Here is a 22,183-nt window from a genome sequence, read left to right on the forward strand (position 1 = left end):
ATGAAACGGTTGCACAATGCGAGGCATCAACCTCAATGCAAATTGTGATGTCACCTCTTTTCCAGAAGTCTTTGTAAATGTCCTGTGAATTGGTAGTATAATACCTTAGCTGGCAGGAGCAATCCGAGCAAATAGTCATTTTCCTTCTCTCTCAGAATGTCTGTTTTCCAGTGACTGCATTGAGCATGTTGGAGGGTTTTTTCCTATTGTTTTGAACGATTGTGAGAAAGTATATCGGGAAAAGTCGTGAGCCTCGAGCACAAAAGTTGGTACCCCTGCCATGCTGTGTAAACCTTCATTGTGACATTTTAGTGTTCACTTGAATGTGTGGTTTATAGTCATCTGAATATGGAGCAGTGTGTCTCACCTGCAGGGCTTTAGTTTTGCACATTGTGTTGGTTCTTGGACTGCCAGACAGCTCTCTAGTAATTTAATGTAACTGCCTTCCCTCTCCAATAAGCACCGGAGCGCATCCCTACTGAAGCCTTTCAGCTATTTGGCCTGGGGCTTTTTTACCTTTTCTTAAAGGGAAGGTTTGTTGGTTATATTTGATCTCACAGATGCCAAGGTCAGGTGTGGCTCTGTGTAAATCTACATATCTCTGTTTACAAGAGTTGTACAATGTCCTTCTTGTTCAGTGGGTCAACCCTTTCCTGTAGAATTCCAATCTCAACATCAATCTATTAAATTCTGCTGTCTATGTTTTACACAACTCAATGAGTAGAATAATTCCTTACGTGGATTATACTGTATTTAGCTGTTTGTTGCTGCATTATTTTGTAATTACTGTAGATCAGGGCTCTCAACCAATGTTCCTGGAGAGCTACCCTCCTGTATGTTTTCCCTCCAACCCCAGTTGTAACTAACCTGATTCATCTTTCAACCAGCTAATTGTTAGAATCAGATGTGCTAGATTAGGGTTGGAGGTAGCTCTCCAAGCGCAGTGTTGGAAAGCCCTGCTGTAGATTTATATGATAGTGTAAGAATATGTCGAAGATAAATACACAACGCAGAGACAGAGGAGAGAGAATCACTGGAGAGAACCACAGGAGAGAATCACAGAGAGCATCACTGATGACAGGGGAGAATGACCATCTACCTCCCTGTATGATTTGTCTTCTTCGAAATAAACCTATTTTCCTCTTCCTGATTTGCTTTGGGGGTTGTGTTATTGAAGATTAACAATGGTATGTTGGTATTAGTATGAGTGTGTTTATCATATACAGTATATAAGCTCCTAAGGTTCAACCTCAATGTAAATATGCAGTTTGAAAATGCACTTACAGTGCTGAACATGATCCTGTGTTGGCTTGCTAACTCTCCTATGGGTCCGTCTTGTAATGCATGAAGCATATGGATTATATTGACGCCAGCTGATTGTTTCCATTGTGTTACAGCACCCCATCATGGCCCATCATCAATATTTCCTGTGGCTCCCCATCGATTATTTGATTCATTTCTTCTGCATGTCTTCTCTCCCAGTAATCTCTTGGATTTATTCACCTGACATCTCCCAGTTTCCTCTGCACAGGAAAGGAGGTCGGCCTCAAATAATGATTAAATAATTAGATTAAAAAATGTGGGCTTTAAACAGGATTAGAGATGAGTAGAGCGAGAGCAATGAGGACAAGATGAGAGGGTCAAAGCAAATAAAGGAAGATATCCCTCGCTCTTTTTTCCTTTTCTTCCTCTGTCTCTGAGCGTCTAATTCAGGCATATATCAGATTTGTCATTTGAAATGGGAAAATGGGTACTGAGTAAAGACTAGCTCACAAAAAAAGTACTTCAGAAACAGTGGCGGTCGGTGCCGTTTAAGATTCTATTACAGCATATTGGATTACTGTCATTCATATTCCATTCACCCAGCTCAATGTAACATTGATAGGTTTAGGCTTCTACATGATACTAAAATTTGCACTATACCATCATGGGTTTGCTACAACCTAGCCTACAAATGAAAGTTTATAATGTGCACAGGTCGAAAGGCAAATTGGAGTAATCAAGGTGACAGACAGTGACACATTCAATGCTGCTTTGCACACTCTTGCTGCATCTAGCTGATCTAGGGTGTAATCATTAGTCCAAAACGGAACATTTTGGAACTAAAACGAGTTTCTATTGCACAAATTCAAATCAAATCAAGCTTTATTTATATTCCATTTCAGACATGGAATACAACGCAATGTTCTTCACAGGGGAATTTTTTTTGGAAAAAAAACTATGAAAATAAATTAAACATTTAAATAGTTACTACACAACAAAAATACAAGAACAAGAATGACAAACTGAACAACTAAAAAGCACCCTGAGGAAAAGCAAAGCTAAAAAGGTGTTTTAAGATCTCTTTAAGATATCTTTTAAATATAATAATGTAATGTAAATGTAAATATGTTTCGGTCCCCCTCAGGTTCTCTGGCAGGCTATTCCAGAGGCTGTGGGCATAATAACTAAAGGCTGCCTCTTCATGCCTCTTGGTCCTAGGCTTTGGGATAGTTAAAAGCCCAGTGCCAGAGGACCTGAGGGACCTACTGGGTACATAACTTAAAAGCATGTCTGACATGTATTGGGGTGCACAATCGTGGATTGATTTAAAAACCAATATAATAATCTTAAAATGTATTCTAAAGCTCACAGGCAGCCATTTAAACTGGTGTAATGTGTGCTCTGTCTGGTCTTTGTCAGTATCCGTGTTGCAGCATTCTGTATGTTTTGCAGTTGACCAATGGCTTTCTTGGGTAGACCAGACAGTAGAGCATTACAGTAGTCAAGGCTGCTTGTAATAAAAGCATGGATGAGTCTCTCTGTATCAGCCTGAGAGAGAAACAGCAGTACCTTGGTAATGTTCCTCAGGTAGTAAAAAGCTATTTGCTAATGTGTGATTCTAAATTGGGTTCAGAATCTAAAATAACACCTAGGTTTTTTACCTGGTGTTTTATCTTTATTGCACATGAATTTAAATGTGCAGCAGGATTCTCTCTCTGTACTTTGGCTCCAACAATAAGTACCTCGGTCTTGACATGATTTAGCTGGAGGAAGTTGTGAGCCATCCAAGTATTTAAATCACTAATACATTATAATCATTTATCCGTGGAGCTAAAATACTGTGGATTGTCTGCGTAGCAATGAAAATCAATGCTGTGCTTTCTGATAACGCTGCCAAGGGGTAACATTCAGTGCATTCTGAAAGTATTCTGACTTCTTTACTTTTTCCACATTTTGTTACGTTACAGACTTATTCTAAAATGGATTAAAATATAATTTTTTCTCATCAATCTACACATAATATCCCATAATGACAAAGCAAAAACATATTTTTTTCTTTTGCAAATGTATTAAAAACAGATACCTTTCTATGACCCTTTGCTATGAGACTCGAAATTGAGCTCAGGTGCATCCTGTTTCCATTGATCATCCTTGAGATGTTTCTACAACTTGATTTCCCACTGAAATTCACTGAGTTGGATGGTCCTCCTCTTCCTCCTCTGAGGAGCCTCCACTGTTCAGAAAGTGAAAATAAATGTTTAATGATCTTATCGTTGTGTTTACAGAAGCTACACAGGTTTGAGTGTACTTATTATCTAGATATTTGTTCTCAGCATTTTGTTAATTAAATAATGTAACATTTATTATATTGTAATATCATCTATGTGGAATTAATGTCTTCAGAATTCTCCTCTCTCCTGATCTGAACTACCAAAGTGACACCAGTATGTTTGAGGATGAATGACTCTTCATAAAGATGGATGGCTGGTTTCTCTGGTTGACATTGGTGGAATTAATAGGGATGGGAGTGAGTACTTGAGTACTCGAATGGATGTAAAAACACGATCTTTAACCAGACTTGAGATACACTTTTTTTATACTGCAAAACTATTTGGTGGAATGTGCTTTGTGGCTGTCCGAACATGCAAGTCACATGTTGTCCATTTGTTCATGTGCATTTGCACAATGAAAAAGAAACCAAGCCAAGCATCAGTTTTTCTCCCTAAATAAATGTTCCCCTCCGTGTCTTCCTCACTCAATTGCGGTGACCACTCCCTCTATACACGCATGCTCAGTGCGCTGCATAAAATCTCCCATTAGGCCTACAGAAATAAAGGCCTGTAATTTTATTTTTTATAATCTAAGTGATGGGATACACAAGCCTTGTCAAATGACAACAGTTTTATTGTAACGGCCGTCATATGAAGTGGACCAAGGCGCAGCGGGTTGAATGCTCATTTTAAACTTTTATTAAACACTAAATAAACAAAACAAGAAAACGAACAAACAGTAATACAGGCTAAACACAGCAGTGCAAAAACAACTTCCCACAAATCCCATGACAAAAACACCCCTCTTAAATAAGACCTTCAATTAGAAGCAATGAAGAGCAGCTGCTTCCAATTGAAGGTCAACCCCATCAACTAAACATAGAAATAGAAAGACTAGACTAGAACATAGAAATATACTAACATAACATTAACCAAAACCCCAGAACACTCTAAACAAACACCCCTCTACATAACCACATATCCCAACAAACCCCGAACCACATAAAACAAACACCCCCTGCCACGTCCTGACCAAACTACAATAACAAATAACCCCTTTACTGGTCAGGACGTGACATTTATCACAGAGCTTTTTATCACAGAGCTTTGCACACCTGGATTGTACAATATTTGCCTTTCATTTTTTTATTCAAGCTCTGTCAAGTTAGTTGTTGATTTTTTCTAGACAGCCATTTTCAAGTCTTGCCATAGATTTTCAAGCAGATTTAAGTCAAAACTGTAATTAGGCCACTCAGGAACATTCAATGTCATCTTTGTTAGCAACTCCAGTGTAGAGTTGGCCTTGTGATTTAGGTTATTGTCCTGCTGAAAGGTGAATTCATCTCCCAGTGTCTGTTGGAAAGCAGACTGAACCAAGTTTTCCTATAGGATTTTGCCTGTGCTTATTTTTATCCTAAAAAACTCCCTAGTCCTTGCCGGTACCCATAACATGATGGAGCCACCACCATGCTTGAAAATAATGTGGTTCTCAGTGATATGCTTCTACACCTGCATTGCTTGCTGTTTGGGGTTTTAGGCTGGGTTTCTGTACAGCACTTTGAGATATCAGCTGATCTAAGGGCTATATAAATACATTTGATTTGATGATGAATTGGATTTGCCCCAAACATAACGCTTTGAATTCAGGACAAAGAGTTTATTTGCCAATTTTATTTTTTACGTCTACTAATCTGTGCCTTGGAAAACCTCCCTGGTCTTTGTGGTTAAATCTGTGCTTGAAATTCATTACTCGATTGAGGGACCTTACAGATAATTGTGTGTGTGTGTGTGGTACAGAGAGGGGGTAGTCATTAAAAAATCATGTTAACCACTATTATTGAACACTGAATGAGTCCAAGCAATTTATTATGTGATTGTCACGTCCTGACCAGTAAAAGGGGTTATTTGTCATTATAGTTGGTCAGTGCGTGGCAGGGGGGTGTTTGTTTTGTGGGTTTGGGTATTGTGGGTTTAGATTCTATTAGGTTCTTATTTCTATGTTTAAATCTAGCTTTTCGATGTCTAGGTGAGTTTTGGCAATGACCTCCAATTGGAGGCAGCTGGTTGTTGTTGTCTCTAATTGGAGGCCATATTTAGTTGTGTTTGTTTTCACTTGTGGGTGTGGGTGGTTGTTTCTAGTATAGTCTGTGCACCTTACTGGACTGTTTTTGTTGTTTGTTTATTTTGATTAAGTGTTTTCTTTAATAAAATAAGAAGATGAGCACTTTACCCGCTGCGTTTTGGTCCCCCTTCAATGACGCTTGTGACAGAACCACCCACCAAAGAAGGACCAAGCAGCGGCGGAAGGAGCAGCAGGAGAGCTATTTGGAGTCATGGACATGGGAGGAGATCCTCGATGGTAAAGGACCATGGAGGCAGGCTGGTGAGTACCAGCGCCCGAAGGAGGAGCTGGAGGAAGCTAAGAGGGAACGACGGAGGTATGAGGCATTATATCCTCCATTTCAGGAGGTGAGGAGGCAGCCCCCAAAAAATGTTTGGGGTGGGGCATACGGGGAGTTGGGCTAAGTCAGGGGGGAGCCCTGACCTAACTTCCCGGGTGTACAGGAGAGAGCCGGGGAGCAAAAAGGAGCCAGTCAAGGAATCAAGCGAGGAGCTTGACGCGAGATTCCGGAGAGAGGTACTGGCGGAAAGGGCACGAAGGAGCACCTGTGCTTACTATGGGGAGTGACGGATCAAGCAAGCACCATGTTATGCGGAGATACGCACAGTATCGCCAGTGCGCAGCTACAGCCCGGTGCGCTTGGTGAATGCTTCTCACAGGTGTCATGCTAGAGCCAGCATCGAGCCAGGACCGGTGATGCAAGTTGCAAGCATCAGACCGCCGATGAGGGTTCATGGCCCAGTGTATCCTGTTCCTGCTCCTAGTACTCTTCCTCCAGTGCGTCAGACCAGTCCAATACGTCCTGTTCCTGCTCTCCGCACTAGCCCTGTGGTGCGTGTTACTGTTCTGGCGCCTCCAAAGCCAGCCCCACGCATCAGGCCTCCAGTGCGTCTGCCCAGTCCGGTACGTTCTGTTCCTGCTCCTCGCACTAGCCCTGTGGTGCGTGTTACTGTTCTGGTGCCTCCAAAGCCAGCCCCACGCATCAGGCCTCCAGTGCGCCTGCCCAGCCCAGTACATCCTGCTCCACGCACTAGCCCTGTGGTGCGGGTTACTAGTGTGGTGCCTCCTAAGCCAGCCCCACGCATCAGGCCTCCAGTGCGCAGTTCCCCGTCCAGAGCTTCCGGCGACAGTTCCCCGTCCAGAGCTTCCGGCGACAGTTCCCCGTCCAGAGCTCCCGGCGACAGTTCCCCGTCCAGTGCTTCTGGCGACAGCCTACAGTCCGGAACCAACAGAGACAGCCCACAGTCCGGAACCGACAGAGACGGCCTACAGTCCGGAACCGACAGAGACGGCCTACAGTCCGGAACCGACAGAGATGGCCTACAGTCCGGAACCGACAGAGACGGCTTACAGTCCGGAACCGACAGACGCTCCCCAGCCCGGAGTCTCCAGCGACGCTCCCCAGCCCGGAGGCTCCAGCGACGCTCATCAGCCAGGAGGCTCCAGTGACGCTCCCCAGCCTAGAGTCTACGGAACGGGAGCTACGCCCAGAGCCAGAGCCACCTCCGTAGTGGGAGGATTGGGAGGGGGGGGGTGTAGCACAGGGACCGTTGTTGACGGTGGCCACCCTCCCTTCCCTCCCTTTAAGTTTGGGCTAGTTTTGTGGGGTTTTTGTTTAAGGTGCATTCGGGGTCTGCACCTTTGGGGGGGTACTGTCATGTCCTGACCAGTAAAAGGGGTTATTTGTCATTATTGTTAGTCAGGGCGTGACAGGGGGGTGTTTGTTTTGTGGGTTTAGGTTCTAGTTTTCTTATTTCTATGTTTAAATCTAGCTTTTCTATGTCTAGGTGAGTTTTGGCAATGACCTCCAATTAGAGGCAGCTGGTTGTTGTTGTCTCTAATTGGAGGCCATATTTAGTTGTTTGTTTTCACTTGTGGGTGTGGGTGGTTGTTTCTAGTATAGTCTGTGCACCTTTCTGGACTGTTTTTGTTGTTTGTTTATTTTGATTAAGTGTTTTCTTTAATAAAATAAGAAGCACTTTACCCGCTGCGTTTTGGTCCCCTTCAACGACGCTTGTGACAGTGATTTGTTAAGCACATTTTTACTCCTGAACTTGACCAAGAAATTTTAGCTTTCTATTTAATTTGTTTTAAAAAATCCACTTTGACATTATGGAGTATTGTGTGTAGGAGGGAGGGAGAGAGAGATCTGCTAATATGTTCTCTATGCACACTGCACAGATTGTTAGTTTGGTTTCACAGACACTGCTGAAGTCAGATTTCATAATTATTCAGTACAGTTTAAATACAAGTGTGATGCTTGTATCTTCGAAGTGTCTGCCACTAATTTATTTCTTTACTGCTGCTGTCCCAGTGTAATTGGATTTAGCCATTTGCAGGGACTATCAACTTGACAGTGCTTATTGATTCCTCACTGGATTGTATTTGACATGTCAAGGTGAGAGCTCAAACTACAGTAAAGGTCGAAGCCTGATTTATTTAAACCATATAATCCCATAATTTGGGTCGGCACAATTACCATATAACCGTGTATTGGACGGTTAAGGATGAAGACCATCATGAAAATAAAATAACTGTTGAATGAACAGCTGACTGAAGACGGGACGGCCGGGCATTCATGCTGTTGAGTCAATTTCTGCGGCAACATGGACTCAACAACGTGATGAAACTTTATTGGTCGTTCCTGGAATAAGCAAGGTGTTAGTAGCAAATGAGCACACACAGAAAGGTGCAAGCAAAGTGCAGCAGCAGAACTCCTAGAAATAACATTTATAGAACTGGCTTGGAACCTCTAACGCTGGCAATTTGACTGGTAAACTCATGGGTACACTCACAATGGCTGCCTGGTATTGTGATGCACTAATTTTCATGGTAATGTTAGCTGATGTGTTATGTTAGCTGATGTTAGCTGATGTGGCTCATGCAATGGAATGTTGAATCTACAAATCACAGCACATCTTGATGGGTACACTTCCTGCTTTGCTCCTATGGGTACACTCGCAATGGCCACCAGTCCACCCATTACGCCATGGTCAGTGCTATCCGGAATCCTTGGGACATCCCCATAGTCTTCCCTGTGGCTCAGTTGGTAGAGCATGGTGTTTGCAATGCCAGCATGGTGTGTGCAACGCCAGGGTTGTGGGTTCGTATTCCCATGGGGGGCCAGTACAAAAAAAAAAAAAAAATGTATGCAATGTATGCATCCACTACTGTAAGTCGCTCTGGATAAGGGCGTCTGCTAAATGACTAAAATGTAAATCACTAACCTTAAAGGGATACTTCAGGATTTTGGCAATGAGGCCCTTTATCTACTTCCCCAAAGTCAGATGAACTTGTGGATACCATTTTTGGGTGTGTTCGTAAATTGACTCTTGAGTGCGCTCAAGCAGCACATCTGGGCTCTCCTCTCCTCAGGGTGTTTGGAGGATGGCTGGAGACAGAGACAGGGTTTCTAACAAAACATCACTGTGAGAGGGAGAACAACAGTCATTGATGTCATATACAGTTGGAAGTTGGAAGTTTACATACACCTTAGCCAAATACATTTAAACTCAATTCCTTACATTTAATACCAAGTAAAAATTTCCTGTCTTAGGTCAGTTAGGAGCACCACTTTATTTTAAGAATGTGAAATGTCAGAATAATAGTAGAGAGAATGATTTATTTCAGCTTTTATTCCTTTCATCACATTCCCAGTGGGTCAGAAGTTTACATACACTCAATTAGTATTTGGTAGCATTGCCTTTAAATTGTTTAACTTGGGTAAAACGTTTTAGGTAGACATCCACAAGCTTCCCACAATAAGTTGGTTGAATTTTGGCCCATTCCTCCTGATAGTGCTTGTGTAACTGAGTCAGGTTTGTAGGCCTCCTTGCTCACACACGCCTTTGCTGTTAGGCCCACACATTTTCTCTAGGATTGAGGTCAGGGCTTTGTGATGGCCACTCCAATACCTATACTTTGTTGTCCTTAAGCTATTTTGCTTAACTTTGGAAGTATGCTTGGGGTCATTGTCCATTTGGAAGATCCATTTGCGACCAATATATCCACATAATTTTCCTTCCTCATGACACCATCTATTTTGTGAAGTGCACCAGCCCCTCCTGCAGCAAAGCACCCCCACAACATGATGCTGCCACCCCCATGCTTCACGGTTGGGATAGTGTTCTTCGGCTTGCAAGCCTCCCCCTTTTTCCTCCAAACATAACAACGGTCATTTTGGCCAAACAGTTCTATTTTTGTTTCATCAGACCAGAGGACATTTCTCCAAAAAGTACGATCTGGCTTTTTTATTGTGGTTTTGGAGCAGTGGCTTCTTCCTTGCTGAGCTGCCTTTTAGGTTATGTCGATATAGGACTTGTTTTACTGTGGATTTAGTTACTTTTGTACTTGTTTCCTCCAGCATCTTCACAAGGTCCTTTGCTGTTGTTCTGGGATTGATTTGCACTTTTCACACCAAAATATGTTCATCTCTAGGAGACAGAAAGTGTCTCCTTCCTGAGCGGTATGATGGCTGTGTGGTCCCATGGTGTTTATACTTGCGTACAATTGTTTGTACAGATGAACTGGTACCTTCAGATGTTTGGAAATTGCTCCCAAGGATGAACCAGACTTGTGGAGGTCTACAATTTTTTTCTGAGGTCTTGGCTGATTTCTTTTGATTTTCCCATGATATCAAGCAAAGAGGCACTGAGTTTGAAGGTAGGCCTTGAAATGCATCCACAGGTACACCTCCAATTGACTCAAATGATGCCAATTAGCCTATCAGAAGCTTCTAAAGCCACAGCATCATTTTCTGGATTTTTCCAAACTGTTTAAAGGCACAGTATGTATGTAAACTTCTGATCCACTGGAATTGTGACGCAGTGAGTTATAAGTGAAATAATCTGTCTGTAAACAATTGTTTGAAAAATGACTTGGGTCATGCACAAAGTAGATGTCCTAACCGACTTGCCAAAACTATGCTTTGTTAACAAGAAATTTGTGGAGTGGTTGAAAACGAGTTTTAATGATTCCAACCTAAGTGTATGTAAACTTCCAACTTCAACTATACATACAGTTCTGTAAAATACTGCTATGTTTATATATGACAATTGCATACCATCACACTGGATGGAACATATTAATTTATAGTCTCATTACCAAAATGATCAACCACAGCCATGATTCCAGGTTAGCCAGTTGATCACAAATTTGGGAGACAGCCTGATCTCTGAGAGTTGTCCATCTTGAAAATGCCCCTGTCTTGTTTAATAACAAAGAAAGTGTAATGTATGTTTCCATTCAAATGTCATGAATCATCCTTAGCCTCCCTTAAGAATTCGCTGCCTGATATTTTTCATACGATATGGGTTATGTGGATCATAGACGGCATTGGTTATAGATCGCGGGGCTTCATTGGCAGCAACAGGCTGGTGTGTTTTGTGATTGATTTATGTAGCTTAAAAGCTCTCCTGTTATTTCATCTGATTTACTGTCAGATAAAACAGCTGCTCCTCATCCTTATTGGATGGGCCTTGGGATGAGACGCCGGTTTGGAACAGGGCCATAAATTACCCCTCTCTCTATTGGCCTGCAGTGAGGGGAGAGTAGAAAGGATGTGCTGCCTGCTATAGGGATGGGATGAGGAATCCCGGGCTTGTATCACTGGGAAAGACAGAGGTGCTTTTGGAGATCAATCTCAAAAAGTCTCCCTTTGTAATACACTAGTTGTGTAACATTGATCATACTCTAGGCCAGAGTGGAGTGGAGGACCTTATTCTAGTCTAAAAGCTTTCTTTGTGTATAATGACATTCTTGAAACATGACAAGTGCTTTGAAGTTTGTCTAATTTCTCTGAAGAATGTGTTTCTCATGTTCCCACATCTATTTCACCTACAAAAATATGTATTTGTTTGAGCTTATGTCTTTGTTTGTGATTGAGTGAGACAATTGACACAAGTTTTAATGCTGTAATTGTTGTTTGCATGTGTTTAATCTAAGGACACATTTACTTTAAACTACCCTCTGTCAGCTCATAGACATTCTCTCTTTCTTCTATTCTTTTTCTCTCTACTCTCTCATTTTTGTCATTTGGACCTCAAAGGAGTCCATCTTGACATTTTAGCGTGCGTGATGTCTCCATGAGTCTGACAAAGTCGGTTTCTGTCTGTCTCCAGGTTCGACTACCAGGAGCTGCTTCATAACTCCAGCTTCTGCCTGGTGCCCCGCGGTCGCAGGCTGGGCTCCTTTCGCTTTCTCGAGGCCCTCCAGGTACGTGGTTTGAAGTTTCCCCAACAAAAAACCTGTCCCTCCGAGGCTCCTTGCGTCTCCAAGTGGTTCCCTTGGAAATGGGGGCTAGTCGTCGGCATAGCAGCCTGGGTTGGAGCCTGTGAGTTGTGCAGGCCCTGCAGTCTGCCAGGCCTGATGCTTGGGTTATTGGTATTGACAACCTGTCATCTTTTCAGAAACAGCTGCAGAAGAGTTCTGTACTATAGATACAGAAGAGACCTATTTTTATCTCAACACCTCCCACTTTCATTAACACCTGATCTCCTCCTCTCAGGCATGTTTATTTGGACTGACAGTAGCGTCCCACTGAGCCTCTATAGAGGTATCTTAGAATTGTTTATTACTTGGAACCATCCCATTGTAGATGTACATGTGTCTCTATATCGACAGAGGAAGTTATTATGGACATTCTGAATCAATGTAGTGTGGTATCACTTCCAGATACACTGAGGCCTGCATGGCTAAAAGTAAATAATGAAGGAAGTAGCCTAGTCATTTCTACCCCACTCTATACAAATCAAATCAATCAATCAAATGTATTTATAAAGCCCTTCTTACATCAGCTGATGTCACAAAGTGCTGTACAGAAACCCAACCTAAAACCCCAAACAGCAAGCAATGCAGGTGTAGAAGCACAGTGGCTAGGAAAAACTCACTAGAAAGGCCAGAACCTAGGAAGAAACCTAGAGAGGAACCAGGCTATGAGGGGTGGCCAGTCCTCTTCTGGCTGTGCCGGGTGGAGATAATAACAGAACATGACCAAGATGTTCAAATGTTCATAGATGACCAGCAGGGTCAAATAATAATAATCACAGTGGTTGTTGAGGGAGCAACAGGTCAGCACATCAGGAGTAAATGTCAGTTGGCTTTTCATAGCTGATCATTCAGAGTACCTCTACCGTTCCTGCTGTCTCTAGAGAGTTGAAAACAGCAGGTCTGGGACAGGTAGCACGTCCGGTGAACAGGTCAGGGTTCCATAGCCGCAGGCAGAACTGTTGAAACTGGAGCAGCAGCACGGCCAGGTGAACTGGGGACCGCAAGGAGTCATCAGGCCAGGTAGTCCTGAGGCATGGTCCTAGGCCTCAGGTCCTACGAGAGAGAGAAAGAAAGAAAGACAGAGAAAGAAAGAGAGAGAATTAGAGAGAGCATACTTAAATTCACACAGGACGCCGGATAAGACAGGAGAAATACTCCAGATATAACAGACTGACCCTAGCCCCCCGACACATAAACTACTGCAGCATAAATACTGGCGGCTGAGACAGGAGGGGTCGGGAGACAGTGTGGCCCTGTCCGACGATACCCCCGGACAGGGCCAAACAGCAGGATATAACCCCACCCACTTTGCCAAAGCACAGCCCCCACACCACTAGAGGGATACCTTCAACCACCAACTCACCATCCTGAGACAAGGCCGAGTATAGCCCACAAAGATCTCTGCCACGGCACAACCCAAGGGGGGGCACCAACCCGGACAGGAAGATCACGTCAGTGACTCAACCCACTCAAGTGACGCACCCCTCCTAGGGATGGCATGGAACAGCACCAGTAAGCCAGTGACTTAGCCCCTATAATAGGGTTAGAGGCAGAGAATCCCAGTGAAGAGAGGGGAACCAGCCAGGTAGAGACAGCAAGGGCGGTTCGTTGCGCCAGTGCCTTTCCGTTCACCTTCACACTCCTGGGGCAGACTACACTCAATCATAGGACCTACTGAAGAGATGAGTCTTCAATAAAGACTTAAAGGTTGAGACCGAGTCTGCGTCTCTCACATGGGTAGGCAGACCATTCCATAAAAATTGAGCTCTATAGCCTCTAGCTGTTTGCTTAGAAATTCTAGGGACGGTAAGGATGCCTGCATCTTGTGACCGTAGCGTACGTGTAGGTATGTACGGCAGGACCAAATCGGAAAGATAGGTAGGAGCAAGCCCATGTAATGTTTTGTAGGTTAGCAGTAAAATCTTAAAATCAGCCCTTGCCTTAACAGGAAGCCAGTGTAGAGAGGCTAGCACTGGAGTATTATGATACAATTTTGGGGTTCTAGTCAAGATTCTAGCAGCCGTGTTTAGCACTAACTGAAGTTTATTTAGTATTTTATCCGGGTAGACAGAAAGTAGAGCAGTGCAGTAGTCTAACCTAGAAGTGAGAAAAGCATGGATCAATTTTTCTGCATAATTTTTGGACAGAAAGTTTATGATTTTTGCAATGTTACGTAGATGGAAAAAAGCTGTCCTTGAAACAGCCTTGATATGTTTGTCAAAACAGAGATCAGGGTCCAGAGTAACGACGAGGTCCTTCACAGTTTTATTTGAGACGACTGTACAACCATCAAGATTAATTGTCAGATTCAACAGAAGACATCTTTGTTTCTTGGGACCTAGAAAAAGCATCTCTGTTTTGTCCGAGTTTAAAAGTAGAACATTTGCAGCCATCCACTTCCTTATGTTGGAAACACAGGCTTCCAGGGAGGGCAATGTTGGGGCTTCACCATGTTTCATCGAAATGTACAACTGTGTGTCATCCGCATAGCAGTGAAAGTTAACATTATGTTTACAAATGACATCACCAAGAGGTAAAATATATAGTGAAAATAATAGTGGTCCTAAATAGGAAGCCTTGAAGAACACCGAAATTTAGAATTGATTTGTCTGAGGACAAACATTCTCAGAGACAAACTGATATCTTTCCGACAGATAAGATCTAAACCAGGCCAGAACTTGTCCGTGTAGACCAATTTGGGTTTCCAATCTCTCGAAAAGAATGTGGTGATCGATGGTATCAAAACCAGCAGGTCTAGGAGCACGAGGACAGATGCAGAGCCTCGGTCTGATGCCATTAAAATGTAATTTACCACCTTCACAAGTGCAGTCTCAGTGCTATGATGGGGTCTAAAACCAGACTGAAGCGTTTCGTATACATTGTTTGTCTTCAGGAAGGGAGTGAGTTGCTGCGCAACAGCTTTTACATTTTCTTTTGAGAGGAATGGGAGATTCAATATAGGCCGATAGTTTTTTATATTTTCTGGGTCAAGGTTTGACTTTTTCAAGAGAGGCTTTATTACTGCCACTTTTAGTGAGTTTGGTACGCATCCGGTGGATTATGTTCAACCTAGGAGGGCCAAGCACATTAGTATAGTTGGAATAGGGTCCAGTATGCAGCTTGAATGTTTAGAGGCCATGATTATTTTCATCAATGTGTCAAGAGATAAAGTACGAAATAACTTTAGTGTCTCCCTTGATCCTAGATCCTGGATCCTGGCAGAGTTGTGCAGACTCAGGACAACTGAGCTTTGGAGGAATACGCAGATTTAAAGAGGAGTCCATAAAATGATCATGATTTTTTCCTCAGAGGTTCTCTCTTGGGGAATGCTGCTTTTTAGTTAGCTTTGCAACAGTATCAAAAATGAATTTTGGATTGTTCTTATTTTCCTCAATTAACCTGTCTGGGGTATGTGGGACACTACCAACAGCCAGTGGAATAGCAGGGCGCCAAGTTCAAAACAACAAAAATCTCATAATTCAAATTTCTCAAACATAAAAGATGAAACTCTTGTTAATCCAACCACATTTTCCGATTTCAAAAAGGCTTTACGGCAAAGGCATAGCATTAGATTATGTTAGGACAACACCTTGACAAGAAAAACCACACAGCCATTTTCCAAGCAAGGAGAGGCATCACAAAAACCAGAAATACACGTAAAATGAATCACTAACCTTTGATGATCTTCATCAGATGGCACTCATAGGACTTCATGTTACACAATACATGTATGTTTTGCTCGATAAAGTTCATATTTATATCCCAAAAAAACATTTTACATTGGCGTGTAATGTTCAGAAATGTTTAGCCTCCCAAAACGTCCGGTGAATGAGCACATCAATTTACAGAAATATTCATCATAAACGTTGATAAAATGTTAAACTGTTATTCAAAGAATTATAGATACACTTCTCCTTAACCCCTGGATGTCCGTCCCAGTATGCGGGACGGACATCCAGCGAAAAATTCTATCGCCATTAGCATAACAAAATGTAATTTTTTTTTTTTCCATTTTTTTTTCAAATTACATCGTTTTATAGATACACCTCTCCTGAATCGAACCACGTTGTCCGATTTCAAAAAGGCTTTACAGCAAAAGCAAAACATTAGATTATGTTAGAAGAGTATATCGTAAAAGTAGCCACATAGCCATTTTCCGACCAACCACATGCATCACAAATAACCAAAAAACAGCTAAATGCAGCACTAACCTTTGTTTTGTTCGATAAAGTTCATATTTATATATAAAAACAGCATTTTACATCGGCGCGTGACGTTGACTAACTATTTTCCCTCAAATGCATCCGGTGAAACAGCGCTACAATTTACTAAATTACTATTCGAAAACATTTTAAAAATGTAATATAGTCATTCTAAGATTTATAGATGAATATCTCTTGAAAGCACCTGTAATGCCAGATTTAAAAATAACTTTACTGGGTAATCACACTTTGCGATAAAAGGGGATGCGATACTCAGAAAAATAGGCTACCGTTACAGGTCAGCGCCATCTTGGAACAATCGCGTATCAAATCTACTCTTGTATACTATTGTCAATAATCCCTTACCTTTGATTATCTCCATCAGAAAGCACTTCCAGGGCTCCCAGGTCCACAACAAATGTATTTTCGTTCGAAAAAGTTAATCCTTTACGTCCCAATAGCTTGTTCTTGTTAGCGCATTCTGAAGGCTGCTCCAAAACTTCCGTCGGCCGCAGGACTCCTCTTTCAATGAAATGCTTTTTTTTAAATTTAGGTTCGTTCAAACATATCAAACGTTGTATAACGTAAATCTTTAGGGCCTTTTTCAACCAGAGCTCCAATAAGATTCAAGGGGGACGATTGCATTGTCTTTCAAAACGTTTCAAAAGGAGAGGGTAGCCAGGGGCGCCGGCGTCATAATGGTGATGGCCCTCCTCATGTGACCACTTTCCACAGCGTCTCATTCAGTCAGTTTTCACAGTAGGAGACTCAAACCAGTGGAAGCAATAGGAAGTGCTCAATGAACCGTTGCTCACGGTGTGAGTTATAGGCAAAGTGATGTAGTTGAGTCCGCAATTCAGAATTCCACACCCGTTTATAATGGGCACAATTTTTTTTCAAAAATTGCTGTAGCGCCCCCTATCCTAGGCGACCGTCAAGAGGTTAATGCAACCGCTGTGTCAGATTTCCAAAAAACTTTACAGCGAAGCACACTTTGCAATAATCTGAGTACAGCGTTCAGACACGAAACCAAACCCGCCATTTTGTGGAGTCAACAAAACTCAGAAATAATATTATAAATATTCACTTACCTTTGATGATCTTCATCGGAATGCACTCCCAGGAATTCCCAGTTCCCCAATAAATGTTCATTTGTTTCGATAAAGTCCATATATGTCCAAATACCTCCTTTTTGTTTGCACGTTCGGTCGAGTACTCCAAATGCGCTGTGCTCGCGCATTAAGTTCAAAAGTCGAAAAGTCAAAAAAGTTATATTACAGTTTGTAGAAACATGTCAAACGATGTATAGAATCAATCTTTAGGATGTTTTTATCATAAATCTTCCATAATATTCCAGCCGGACAAGACCTTAGTCTTCAAAAAAGAAAAGGAACACAGCTAACTCTCATGTGAGCGCACGCCACTGAACTCATGTCATTTTCTCACTCATCTACTTCCAGGAGCTCTTATTCTCTCCCTATTCACAGTAGAAGCATTTAACAACGTTCTAAAGACTGTTGACATCTAGTGGAAGCCTTAGGAAGTCCTTAATGAACCCTAAGTCACTGTATACTGTATAGGCAATCACTTGAAAAACTACAAACCTCAGATTTCCACACTTCCTGGTTGGATTTTTCTCAGGTTTTTGCCTGCCACATGAGTTCTGTTATACTCACAGACATCATTCAAACAGTTTTAGAAACTTCAGAGTGTTTTCTATCCAAATCCGGACGTCAAAATACTGCCCCCTACCCTAGAGAAGTTAAGTTGGAAAAATAGGATGATCGAGCAGCAGTGAGGGCTCTTCGATACTGCACGGTACTGTCTTTCCAAGCTAGTCGGAAGACTTCAAGTTTGGTGGAGCACCATTTCCATTCCGATTTTCTGGAAGCTTGCTTCAGAGCTCGGGTATTTTCTGTATGCCAGGGTGCTAGTTTGTTATGACAAATGTTTTTTGTTTTTAGGGGTGCGACTGCATCTAGGGTATTAAGCAAGGTTAAATTGAGTTCCTCAGTTAGGTAGTTAACTTTTTTTGTACTCTGACGTCCTTGGGTAGGTGGAGGGAGTCTGGAAGGGCATCTAGGAATCTTTGGGTTGTCCGAGAATTTATAGTACGACTTTTGATGATCCTGAGCAGATTATTTGTTGCGATTGCAAACGTAATAAAATGGTGGTCTGATAGTCCAGGATTATGAGGAAAAACATTTAAGATCCACAACATTTCTTCCACGGGACAAAACTAGGTCCAGAGTATGACTGTGACAGTGAGTAGGTCCGGAGACATTTTGGACAAAACCCACTGAGTCGATGATGGCCCTGAAAGCCTTTTGGAGTGGGTCTGTGGACTTCTCCATGTGAATATTAAAGTCACCAAAAATTGGAATATTATCTGCCATGACTACAAGGTCCGATAGGAATTTAGGGAACTCAGTGAGGAACGCTGTATATGGCCCAGGAGGACTGTAAACAGTAGATATAAAAATTGATTGAGTAGGCTGGATAGATTTCATGAATAGAAGCTCAAAAGACAAAAACGTTTTCTTTTAAAAAAAATTGAAATGTGCTATCGTAAATGTTAGCAACACCTCCGCCTTTGCGGGATGCGCGGTGGATATGGTCACTAGTGTAACCAGGAGGAGAGGCCTCATTTAACACAGTAAATTCTAAATTCATCTGGCTTAAGCCATCTTTCAGTCAGGCCAATCACATCAAGATTATGATCAGTGATTAGATCATTGACTATAACTGCCTTGGAAGTTAGGGATCTAACATTAAATTAGCCCTATTTTGAGATGTAAGGAATCACAATCTCTTTCAATAATGTCAGGAATGGAGGACGTCTTTATTCCTGTGAGATTGCTAAGGTGAACACCGCCATGTTGAGTTTTGCCCAACCTAGGTTGAGGCACAGACACGGTCTCATTGGGGATAGCTGAGCTAACTACAATGACTGTGCTAGTGGCAGACTCCACTAAGCTGGCAGGCTGGCTAACAGCCTGCTGCCTGGCCTGCACCCTATCTCATTGTGGAGCTAGGGGAGTTAGAGCCCTGTCTATGTTCGTAGATAAGATGAGAGGACCCCTCCAGCTAGGATGGAGTCCGTCACTCCTCAACAGGCCAGGCTTGGTCCTGTTTGTGGGTGAGTCCCAGAAAGAGGCCTCTGTCTTTTGGGAGGGGCAGAAAACAGTTTTCAACCAGCGATTGAGTTGTGAGACTGCTGTAGAGCTCATCACTCCTCCTAACTGGGAGGGGGCCAGAGACAATTACTCGATGCCGACTCATCTTTCTAGCTGATTTACACGCTGAAGCTATGTTGCGCTTGGTGACCTCTGACTGTTTCATCCTAACATTGTTGGTGCCAACGTGGATAACAATATCCCTATACTCTCTACACTCGCCAGTTTTAGCTTTAGCCAGCACCATCTTCAGATTAGCCTTAACATCGGTAGCCCTGCCCCCTGGTAAAAAGTGTATGATCGCTGGATGATTCGTTTTAAGTCTAATACTGCGGGTAATGGAGTCGCCAATGACTAGGGTTTTCAATTTGTCAGAGCTAATGGTGGGAGGCTTCGGCGTCTCAGAACCCGTAATGGGAGGAGTAGAGATCAGAAAAGGCTCGGCCTCTGACTCCGACTCGCTGCTTAATGGGGAGAACCGGTTGAAAGTTTCTGTCGGCTGAATGAGCGACATCGGTTGAGCATTCCTACAGCATTTCCTTCCAGAAGCCATGAGAAGGTTGTCCGGCTGCGGGGACTGTGCGAGGGGATTTATACTACTCTCTGCACTGACTGGTGGCACAGACACTGTTTCATCCTTTCCTACACTTAAATTACCCTCGCCTAACGATTGCATCTGAAGCTGGGCTTGCAGCACAGCTATCATCGCCGTAAGGCGATCATTCTCCTGTATATTATGAGTACAGCGACTGCAATTAGAAGGCATCATGTTAATGTTACTACTTAACTTCGGCTGGTGGAGGTCCTGACGAACCACATCCAGATAAAGCGTCCGGAGTGAAAAAGTTGACTGAAAAAAGTCGAGTGAGGGAACAACTAAAAATATCAACAGTAATTAAAAAGGTAAAAACCATAAAGTTGGCAGGTAGCAAAGTAAGGTTAGCAACAAAACGCACAACAGCACGAAAACAAGTCTCCAAGTTGTGTCAAATCAAACTTTATTTGTCACATGCGCAAGTGTAGACCTTACTGTGAAATGCTTACTTACAAACCCTCTTCTTGAACTGCACTGTTGGTTAAGAAAATATTTACCAAATAAACTAAAGTAAAACCAAAACAATTATAATAAAAAGTAACACGATAACGAGGCTATATACAGTACAGGGGGTACCAGTACCGAGTCAGTGTGTGGGGGTACAGGGTAGTTGAGGTCATTTGTACATGTAGGTGGGGGTGAAGTGACTATGCATAGATAATAAACAGCGAGTAGCAGCAGTGCACAAAACAAATGGGGGGGGGGTCAATGCAATAATTTGATTAATTGTTCAGCAGTCTTATGGCTTTGGGGTAGAAGCTGTTAAGGAGCCTTTTGATCCTAGACTTGGCGCTCCAGTACCGCTTGCCGTGCGGTAATAGAGAAAACAGTATATGACAATTTTATGGGCTTTCCTCTGACACCGCCTATTATATAGGTCTTGGATGTCAGGAAGCTTGGCCCCAGTGAAGTACTGGGCCGTACGCACTACCTTCTGTAGCGCCTTACGGTCAGATGCCGAGCAGTTGCCATACCAGGTGGTGATGCAACTGGTCAGGATGCTCTCAATGGTGCAGTTGCAAACTTTTTTAGGATCTGGGGACCCATGCCAAATCTTTTCAGTCGCCTGAGGGGAAAAGGTTTTGTTGTGCCCTCTTCACGACTGTCTTGGTGTGTTTGAACCATGATAGATCATTGGTGATGTGGACACCAAGGAACTTGAAACTCTCGACCCGCTCCACTACAGCCCTGGGCCTGTTCGGCCTACCTTTTCCTGTAGTCCACGATCAGCTCCTTTGTTTTGCTCACATTGAGGGAGAGGTTGTCCTGGCACCACACTGCCAGTTCTCTGACCACCTCCCTATAGGCTGTCTTATCGTTGTCAGTGATCAGGCCTGCCACAGTTGTGTCATCAGCAAACTTAATGATAGTGTTTGAATCGTGTTTGGCCACGCAGTCGTGAGTGAACAGGGAATACAGGAGGGGACTAAGTACACATCCCTGAGGGGTCCCAGTGTTGAGGATCAGCGTGGCAGACGTGTTGTTGCCTACCCTTACCACCTGGGGGCGGCCCGTCAGGAAGTCCACGATCCAGTTGCAGAGGGAGGTTTTTAGTCCCAGGGTCCTTAGCTTAGTGATGAGCTTCGTGGGCACTATGGTGTTGAACGCTGAGCTGTAGTCAATGAACAGCATTCTCACGTAGGTGTTCTTTTTGTCCTGGTTGGAAAGGGCAGTGTGGCGTGCGATTGAGATTGCGTCATCTGTGGATCTGTTGGGGCGGAATGCGAATTGTAGTGGGTCTAGGGTGTCCGGGAGGATGCTGTTGATGTTAGCCATGACCAGCCTTTCAAAGCACTTCATGGCTCCCGACGTGAGTGCTATGGGGCGGTAATCATTTAGGCAGGTTACCTTCGCTTCCTTGGGCACAGGGACTATGGTGGTCTGCTTGTAGGTATTACAGACTCAGTCAGGGAGAGGTTGAAAATGTCAGTGAAGACACTTGCCAGTTGGTCCACGCATTCTTTGAGTACACGTCCTGGTAATCCATCTGGCCCCGCGGCTTTGTGAATGTTGACCTGTTTAAAGGTCTTGCTCACATTGGCTACCGAGAGCATTATCACACAGTCATCCAGATTCTGACCACTTCCGTATTGAGCGAGTCACTGGTATTTCCTGCTTTAGTTTTTGCTTGTAAGCAGGAATCAGGAGGATAGAATTATGGTCAGATTTGTGAGCTTTGTATGCATCTCTGTGTGTGGAGTAAAGGTGGTCTAGAGTTTTTTTTCCTCTGGTTGCACGTGACATGCTGGTAAAAATTTGGTAAAACTGATTTAAGTTTGCCTGCATTG

At 43.1% G+C, this 22,183-nt stretch overlaps 1 protein-coding gene across 2 annotated transcripts in view; it reads left to right on the forward strand.

Annotated features, from left to right (window-relative positions):
• LOC115174806 (exostosin-1) overlaps positions 1-22,183 on the forward strand; it is a 307,505-nt gene that overhangs the window by 221,510 nt on the left and 63,812 nt on the right. For both annotated transcript variants that reach the window (XM_029733720.1, XM_029733721.1), the window contains exon 3: positions 11,775-11,868. In XM_029733720.1, coding sequence (XP_029589580.1) covers positions 11,775-11,868 — 94 coding nt within the window. The remainder of the gene's footprint in view (positions 1-11,774; positions 11,869-22,183) is intronic.

This window comes from Salmo trutta, chromosome 35 (assembly GCF_901001165.1).
Source record: "Salmo trutta chromosome 35, fSalTru1.1, whole genome shotgun sequence".
Taxonomy (NCBI): domain Eukaryota; kingdom Metazoa; phylum Chordata; class Actinopteri; order Salmoniformes; family Salmonidae; genus Salmo; species Salmo trutta.